Source organism: Pongo abelii, chromosome 18 (assembly GCF_028885655.2).
Source record: "Pongo abelii isolate AG06213 chromosome 18, NHGRI_mPonAbe1-v2.0_pri, whole genome shotgun sequence".
NCBI lineage: Eukaryota > Metazoa > Chordata > Mammalia > Primates > Hominidae > Pongo > Pongo abelii.
The window spans coordinates 67,720,402-67,729,128 of record NC_072003.2 but is presented as its reverse complement, the minus strand read 5'-3'; the positions used below and the strand labels follow the sequence as shown (position 1 = coordinate 67,729,128).

Here is an 8,727-nt window from a genome sequence, read left to right as displayed (position 1 = left end):
GGATCTGCAGCCCGCATGCGCGCACACAAGCTCAACGCTAGCCCCCCATCGGCCAGAGCGCTCGCAATCTCCAGGCAGCTTCTCCATCGTCGAGAAAGGGACGAAAGCAGGCAGGCCCCCACACGTGGGGTAGGAGTGAGGCTCCAGGCCCGTTCTACCCCTCTCAGCCTCGTCTAGGGTGCAGCTCTCTGGGGTTTGGGGGGTTCCTTTCCCCAACATTGAGGCCTGCCCACTTCCAACCCACAACGACTGCGCTCTGGCACTTCTCAGTGCCAGGTTACCGCTCGGCCCTAGCATCTGCGTGGACAAGCCCTCCCCTGTGATCCCTGGTGACCACCCCACAGCTCTAACAACCCTGATGTTCCCGCCCCCCTCCCCTTTCCCAGCTGACTTCTGGTGATCCCCCCACAGGGTGATACCCGGCAACTCTCACCGCCCCCTTGACCCTTTGACTTCCATCAACCCCAGACCTGCCGTGTTGACCCCCACAGCCCCTAGACTGCCTCCTGGTGACTTCCATACTGGAGAAGGCCTCTGTCTTGCACGCTCCTTTGCAGAGGCCTGAGGGCCCCTGGGGAAGAGTGGGGAGAGAGCGGAAGAATGGGTTAGCCCCCAAAATCAGGCAGGACCAGCCCTGGAAGTAGGAATCCGGATCCTGAGCGTGCGCCCAGGCCGGGAGCGTGAGTTCTTGCGTCCTGGGTTGGGTTCTGACGGCCCTCCCCCAAGGTTCCCGGGGCCGCCCCGGTCACGTGGCCGGCGGGGCCGGCAGGTAACTCGCCTGGAGAGGGCGTGGGCCGGTAGCCGCCCCGCCCCGCGGGGCGCCACGGGCGGGTCTCGGCAGCGCCCACTGAGCCAGCCGGGCCGCAGGTGCCGCCCCCGATACACGGTGTCCCGCCCAAGCTGATCCGCGTCTGCGGTCGGTCGGTGCGTGCGTGCGCCTCGTCGGTCCGCGTGTGTCTGGCCCAGCGCCCCCTTCCTCTGCGGCCATGACTCCGCCGCCGCCGCCGCCCCCGCCCCCAGGCCCTGACCCCGCGGCCGACCCCACCGCGGACCCCTGCCCCTGGCCCGGATCACTGGTCGTCCTCTTCGGGGCTACGGCGGGTGCGCTAGGACGGGACCTGGGCTCGGACGAGACCGACTTAATCCTCCTAGTTTGGCAAGTGGTTGAGCCGCGGAGCCGCCAGGTAGGGTGGAAAGGAGGCGGTGAGGTCCCCAGGGAGCTTCCGTGGTCGAGGGGCGCGGCTGATCGGTTTCCCCCGCCGCTCACAGGTGGGGACGCTGCACAAATCGCTGGTTCGTGCCGAGGCGGCCGCACTGAGTACGCAGTGCCGTGAGGCGAGCGGCCTGAGCGCCGACAGCCTGGCGCGGGCAGAGCCGCTGGACAAGGTGCTGCAGCAGGTGAGCGCCGGGGTGGGTGGCGGCATGGCCTGGACGTGAGGACATTTCTGGGCGGGAGTGGCGGCCGGAGGCTAGGCCCGGCGTGCCGCAACCAACCGGCCCAGGCGGCAGGACTGGGGTCTTGTTTGAAACTTTGAGCGACTCTCGCGTGTGCGTGTCCCTTTCATCCGCGCGTGCCGGCCATTCCCCTGGGCGCCTTACTTTTCAACCATTGCAGGAACCTACTCCTACCGAAGGGATCGGGACGCAGGCTTTGGGATCCATCCCCAGTTCCCGCCCGGGGAGCGAGGCCGAGACGCCTTTGGGAGACCTGCTGGGTCAGGTCTCCCTGAGTCGCAGCCGGAAGCGAAAGGGGTCGAGGGGCCCATATAGGTCACCGGTCCTCGCCGCCCGCGTCTTCGGCCTGCTTGGGAGCTGCTGGAGCGGAGGCGTAGGGCGGTGTCGGCCCTAGAGGTAGACGCCGCCAGGTGTAAACTGCTCGTCTAGGCCTGTCCCGGCCGGCTGGCCAGGCGTGGGCGCTGTCCTGGGGGACTATCTGCCTGCTGAGTGCAAAGGCCTGGGGTGCCTCCTGCCCTAGCTGAAGTGGGAGGTGGTTTCCATTGCTGTTTTCTTTTCCTTATCTTCACCATGGCGCTCACTCTGTGTCTGACTCTTGAATGTAATTAGTGTAAGTCCTTTTTATACGCTCACATTCTTTCATCTTCAAACAACTCTTGTGGTTCCTGATGAGGAGGCACCACGATGATGATTCCTTGTCTGTTCCAGAAAGGCTCCCGGCCCTTCACTTGGGGAGTTTGCTGGAGAGTTGGGTTGCCTTGCTCTGTCAGCCTCAAGTGTCACAGAATTGGCAGGGAGGGTTCGTGGGTCAGTGATTAGTGTTTATACTTCTCCAGCGGGGATGGAGGCTGGGGGAGGGCTGGGCAGCCTCAGGAGTGCCACCCCCTCTATGAGCAAACAGCTCAGTGCCAGCCGGTCAATAGGATGTGGGTCAAAGCTCATGCTGCCCCTGATGTCCAAGTGTGGAGCTCTGTCCTTGGAGTTTCTCTGCCCCTCGGTTGGTCAGACCTGGAGGCGGGGCTGCCATTGACCATGAGCCTTCTGGGCCTCAGGCAGGCCTGGGCCTCCCCCACCTGTCTGAGGGTGGTGCCTGGTCAGAGACAGGTTTAACCTGCTTTGCCCCGCCCCTTCCCACCTGCTTGTCCCACTCCAGGTGTTTGCTCTGGCCCCACTCCAAACTCCTGGAGTGTGTGTGTTGAGGGCTTGGGTTATGTGTGATTGCCCTCATTTGGCCTGGAGGAGGTGACAGTGGACTGGAACAGGGTTGGGGGGTGAGGGGAAGGGACATAGGGCTAGGCTCAACAGGCGTGGCCTCTTCTTCCCAGGCAGGATAGGGCTGAACATCTGGCTGAACCAGCTTTGCAGCCTGCCTCCTTCCTCCTCCTACCCTCACTTCCTGCCTGCCCAGCTGTGAATCTGTGTGTTTCTCTCTCCCCATTCCCTATCCCCAGTTCTCACAGCTGGTGAACGGGGATGTGGCTCTGCTGGGCGGGGGCCTCTACATGCTCTGCACTGATGGGCAGCAGCTATTGCGACAGGTCCTGCACCCCGAGGCCTCCAGGAAGGTATGCTCCTGAAGGAAAACAGGGCTGGGTGGGGTGGTCAGTAAGGTTCCCAGGACCCCTGTTGTCCTGAGGGTGGGCAGGGCACTCATCCCCAATCCTATGTGCCCCCAGAACCTGGTGCTCCCCGACATGTTCTTCTCCTTCTATGACCTCCGAAGAGAATTCCATACGCAGCATCCAAGCACTTGCCCTGCCAGGGACCTCACTGTGGCCACCATGGCACAGGGTATCTGTGACCCAGCAGGGTTAGGGTGGAGAAGCCACTGTGGGTATATGTGTCTGAGTATGTGCATGCTGTGGGTGGGTAATATGGACACATGCAAGACTGCATTATCTGCGAAGTCCCTGAGTGTACCCGTGTCTTTGTGTCTGTGCTAGGATGAGTTTGGAATGTGGGGTATGTGTCTATCTATGTCTGGACTGGGAATCTGTAAGTGCACACATGAACTGGGCCAAAACAAATGTGTATATGCTGGTCTCCAGCATGTGTCTATGGAGGGAAGTTGGGCCCAGGGGTAAACAGGATTAGTGCTTACACTAAGATGTCTTCACTGTCACTTCTCTGCCCATAGATTTAGGACTGGAGACAGATGCCACAGAGGATGACTTTGGGGTCTGGGAAGTCAAGACAATGGTAGCTGTTATCCTCCACCTACTCAAAGAGCCCAGCAGTAAGGTTTCCCTCACTGCCTGTCACCTGCTCTCAGGGATGACAAATGCCTGCCTATTACTCCTCCCCACTGTGACCTTCTCTAAGAGACCACGGGGGAAGCCTCTTTGTCATTTCTTTTTTTTTTAGACAGAGTCTCCCTCTGTAGCCTAGGCTAGAGTGCAGTGGCACAATCTCAGCTCACTGCAACCTCCACTTTCCGGGTTCAAGCGATTCTCCTGCCTAAGCCTCCAGAGTAGCTGGGATTATAGGCACCTGCCACCACGCCCGGATAATTTTTGTATTTTTAGTAGAGATGGGGTTTCACCATGTTGGCCAGGCTGGTCTGGAACTCCTGACCTCAATGATCCACCCACCTTGGCCTCCCAAAGTGCTGGGATTATAGGCGTGAGCCACTGTGCTCGGCCTGTCATTTCTTCATCTCTCTCAACTGTCCTCTTTTTGCAGAACTTGGTGGGGAGACCCCTCTCCACCAGACCCTGCTGACCCCCAGGCCATCTTTTCTCAGGTCAATTGTTTTCGAAGCCCGAGGTGATAAAGCAGAAATACGAGACGGGGCCTTGGTGAGTGTGGGAGCAGGGGCTGGGGGTGACAACAGCTGAATAGCTCTGACAGCACTGTGCCCTGCCCCTACAGCAGTAAGGCTGATGTGGTGGACAGTGAGACTGTGGTACGGGCTCGTGGGTTGCCCTGGCAGTCATCAGACCAGGACGTGGCTCGCTTCTTCAAAGGGCTCAACGTGGCCAGGTGGGTGTGGCAGGGTGGGTGGGCCCAATTGGACAAGCCTATCCAGGAGGCACTAACAGCACTGGCTCCACAGGGGTGGTGTAGCACTCTGCCTCAACGCCCAGGGCCGCAGAAATGGCGAGGCCCTCATCCGCTTTGTGGACAGTGAGCAGCGGGACCTAGCGCTGCAGAGACACAAGCACCACATGGGCGTCCGCTATATTGAGGTGGGGCTTTGGGCTGGGAGCGGAGCAGGGCCAATCTGAGTCAGGCCTGAGACCCATGGGCTGCTGCTCTCTGTACCCACAGGTGTATAAAGCGACAGGGGAGGAGTTTGTAAAGATTGCAGGGGGTGAGTATACCGCAAACAGGGCCTGGCTCCCCTGGTTATTGATCCATCTCACATCTCCACCACCCCTTGCCTGCCTGCTCCCCTGCATGGGTGTCTGGAGGAGCATGAGTGAAGTCAGCAGGCAACTCTCATGTCCCCCACACAGGCACATCACTAGAGGTGGCTCGTTTCTTGTCACGGGAAGACCAAGTGATCCTGCGGCTGCGGGGACTGCCCTTCTCGGCTGGGCCAACGGACGTGCTAGGCTTCCTGGGGCCAGAGTGCCCAGTGACTGGGGGTGCCGAGGGGCTGCTCTTTGTGCGCCATCCTGACGGCCGGCCGACTGGTGATGCCTTCGCCCTCTTTGCTTGTGAGGAGCTGGCACAGGCTGCACTGCGCAGGCACAAGGGCATGCTGGGTAAGCGATACATTGAACTCTTCCGGAGCACTGCAGCCGAGGTGCAGCAGGTGAGCGCCCAGGGCTCCCCATCCACAGATGTACTGTTACTCCAGGGCGGCCCTCTGTGTCCCTGCCCTACTTGGCATGACCAGCCTGTTGCTGCCTTCCTTACTAGGTCTTGAATCGCTATGCATCCGGCCCAGTCCTTCCCACACTGACTGCCCCACTGCTGCCCATCCCCTTCCCACTGGCACCTGGGACTGGGAGGGACTGTGTACGCCTCCGAGGCCTGCCCTACACGGCCACCATTGAAGACATCCTGAGCTTTCTGGGGGAGGCAGCAGCTGACATTCGGCCCCATGGTGTGCACATGGTGCTCAACCAGCAGGTGAGGCCACTGCTTGGTAGGGGGAACACATAAATAGGAAGGGGTGTGTGTTAGGGGTAAGGCACTCTTACACATGACAAACTGCTCACAAGATGGTGTGCACAGGGCCGGCCATCGGGCGATGCCTTCATTCAGATGACATCAGCAGAGCGAGCCCTAGCTGCTGCTCAGCGTTGCCATAAGAAGGTGATGAAGGAGCGCTACGTGGAGGTGGTCCCCTGTTCCACAGAGGAGATGAGCCGTGTGCTGATGGGGGGCACCTTGGGCCGCAGTGGCATGTCCCCTCCGCCCTGCAAGCTGCCCTGTGAGTGCCCTAGGGGCTAGGGAAGAAGGAGGCCTGTGGGAGCCAGGCTGTTGTAAGCCCCTACCTTCTATAGCGGGGACTCCTTTCTGGCTACCCCACCCAGGGCAGTGCTGGGCTCCGTGCACATGCACTTTCTACTTCTGTCTCTAGGCCTCTCACCACCTACCTACACCACCTTCCAAGCCACCCCAACGCTCATTCCCACGGAGACGGCAGCCCTATACCCCTCTTCAGCACTGCTCCCAGCTGCCAGGGTGCCTGCTGCCCCCACCCCTGTTGCCTACTATCCAGGGCCAGCCACTCAACTCTACCTGAACTACACAGCCTACTACCCAAGGTACCCTGCAGCTAAGAGAACATCACAGTCCCACTCCCTGTCCCAATCTGGGGAAAGGTCACGATCCCCTTTCTGGACCAGATAACTCCTCCCTTGAGATGACAAGGGAGTAAGGTGGCAGCTGGCTAATGCCATCTACAAAACAGATAGAAGATGACTCTGTAGAGGCTGGGGCTTCAGGGAGGAGGAACTGAATTAAGCACAAGGCAGAAACAAGGGAGGAGGGAAACAGGTCTCGGTCTAGGCCACAGGTGGCACGCATGACTAAACCTTGTCTCTCCCACCTTAGCCCCCCAGTCTCCCCCACCACTGTGGGCTACCTCACTACACCCACTGCTGCCCTGGCCTCTGCTCCCACCTCAGTGTTGTCCCAGTCAGGAGCCTTGGTCCGCATGCAGGGTGTCCCATACACGGCTGGTATGAAGGATCTGCTCAGCATCTTCCAGGCCTACCAGGTGAGATTGTGTGGCCGGAGGGCCTGGCGGGTCTGGCTGAGCTCTCTGCCCTAAATCTGTGTCCCTTCTGTAGCTACCCGCTGATGACTACACCAGTCTGATGCCTGTTGGTGACCCACCTCGCACTGTATTACAAGCCCCCAAGGAATGGGTGTGTTTGTAGGAGAGAAAGCCAGGAGGTAAGAGCCAGCTGATATCCTCAGCAAACATGTCTCTCCTGAGTCCAGAAGACCAGCACCCTCAACCTGGTAGCTTCTTTCTGGCTTGTCAAAGCTCTCAGAAGGTACCTAGAGGAGCCCAAGCCCCAGCTCCATCCTCCACTTATTCTTCTGCCTGTTTCCCCCAAAGACAATGGCTGGACCCTGCATGCAGGGCTGGGGGTGGAATGGGGCTAACCAGCTCCTGATGGCCTGAGCCAGGCATCTTGACTGACACCTGCAGAGCCCTTTAGTCTGTCCTGGCTGTGGCCCATGCCAACAGATATCGTGGGGCTGACAGGTCCACGGCAGGCTTGCTTGCTTTTATAAAATGGAAGCTCTGGTACCTTCAATGTATGACTCCTGGGAGAACCAAGGGTCCATCTGAGCCTCTGAGTAAAGATCCCAATGTTCTATCTCCCCCTGTCCCTCTGGTGGGGGATAGGGAGGCAGAGAGAGCCAGCCCCTACCCTCAGAATATCTGGACCTCAGAGACCATGTTGTGCCAGGGGTGGTCCCACCTAAAGATGCTAGCCCCTCTCCAGGTGGGCATAAGGAGTAACAGATGGCAAAACCACAAACTATTTTGATGGACTGTGCTGCAGTATCACCAGAAGACATTAGGGGGCAGGAGGCCCCCACACAAAACCTTCAGGCTTGAATTTTAAAGGGGACTTTCTGCCAACTTTTCTTGTACGCCTTGGGAAAGCCAGTTGCCCTGAACCCAGCAGACACCATGGAATGTCCTTTGCACGCATTAAATGGTACAGAACTGAAGCCTCGGAAGCAATTTGGAACTCGATCTTCTCTTCCTTAAATGAAAAGTTATTGACCAAATGGACTTTTTAAAAGACACAGGACCCTTAACTTTGCCCCAAAGTGAGGGGCTCCACATCAACCCCAGGCGGAGGAACACTCAGACAGATTAAGGATACTGTTGACCTGTCACTGTTTATTATTTCAGCACTAAAACTGAGGAGCCTCAACTGCTGGCTCTTCTTCCCTTTGTATTTGTATAAGGAGCACTGCACTCCCATAAAGGTTTTAGAATACAAAATGTACAAGAACACACAATTCCAAGTGCTGTAAACATAACTGAGAACCAGTTCCTTTACTAAACATCCATTTTATAAAATACAAGGTTTCAATTTGAGCCCATCTGAGCCTTAAAGATCCATTCTGAATACCAAAAACAGGGCTTCACAGCCAGGCGCAGAAGAGGTCTGGTGATAATGGCTGGCCCTGGGTGGGGATAGTTTACACCCGGGCAGCAGCACCACACATGAACCCAAAGACATGTTCTTTTTAAAGCTGTTTTCAGCCATGTTTCTCTGTGCATCTCCAGTAAGCAGGCTACTCATTCCATTCCTCAACCCAAGAGCTAGCACAGTTAGAGTAGGAGGGGGTGCGTACTAGCACGTGCCCAGTTGCTCAGTGCTGCTACTAGAAATTGATTTGCATAGTCCAATGGATGTGTGCTTTAACACCACTATGTTGCACAAAAATTTAAGTCTTTATCTACAAAACCAAAAAATATTGACTCTTAACACCAAAGCTTTTACAAAGCTGATATAAAACTGCTTACATAGTATACAAAGCTCTATTTTAAAATTTAATGTTTATTTTAAATAGGAAAGCATTTCTAGTGCTACAGGCATCAAGGTATTTAGAAGGCATCAAAATTTGGTGCATAGCAACTCTGGATCATAGAGGCTTTTAATTCTTGAGGGCAGCAAAGCAGCCCCCAAAGGGTATTGCAAGGGGAACTCTTGCAATAACCTCATGTGAGGCAGCTACACCAGGGGCAAAAGGGTAGAGGCAAGTCTGGCCATTTCTCTGGAATGTCAACTGAGAGGCCAACTTCTTGCCCCTCCAAAGGAAGCTGTGGGCTTCCAACCA

General features: G+C 57.2%; 1 protein-coding gene across 3 annotated transcripts; it reads left to right on the top strand.

The window, feature by feature from the left end:
* Positions 1-8: 8 nt before the first annotated feature.
* On the top strand, positions 9-7,885 carry ESRP2 (epithelial splicing regulatory protein 2). Of its 3 annotated transcripts, none has more exons than XM_054535019.2 (15): positions 9-1,184; positions 1,270-1,398; positions 2,907-3,020; positions 3,132-3,246; positions 3,593-3,691; positions 4,199-4,253; positions 4,330-4,437; positions 4,511-4,643; positions 4,726-4,768; positions 4,914-5,215; positions 5,323-5,535; positions 5,641-5,839; positions 5,990-6,176; positions 6,466-6,631; positions 6,705-7,885. In XM_054535019.2, exons 1-15 carry the CDS (start codon positions 987-989, stop codon positions 6,792-6,794), a joined length of 2,151 nt encoding a protein of 716 aa, XP_054390994.1. In that variant the 5' UTR covers positions 9-986; the 3' UTR covers positions 6,795-7,885. The 3 variants fall into 3 exon arrangements, with proteins under 3 accessions (XP_054390994.1, XP_002826613.1, XP_054390995.1); XM_002826567.6 differs by having other exon boundaries at positions 4,327-4,437; XM_054535020.2 differs by lacking the exon at positions 6,705-7,885 and having other exon boundaries at positions 4,327-4,437; positions 5,641-5,721; positions 6,466-6,601.
* The last annotated feature ends 842 nt before the right edge of the window (positions 7,886-8,727 follow it).

Coding starts and splice junctions, on each gene's coding strand:
- ESRP2 (XM_002826567.6), top strand. CDS start 987: ATGACTCCGCCGCCGCCGCCGCCCCCGCCCCCAGGCCCTGACCCCGCG. Junction 4,644..4,725: donor TGGGCGTCCGCTATATTGAG/GTGGGGCTTTGG, acceptor CTGTACCCACAG/GTGTATAAAGCGACAGGGGA. Junction 6,177..6,465: donor TACACAGCCTACTACCCAAG/GTACCCTGCAGC, acceptor CTCCCACCTTAG/CCCCCCAGTCTCCCCCACCA.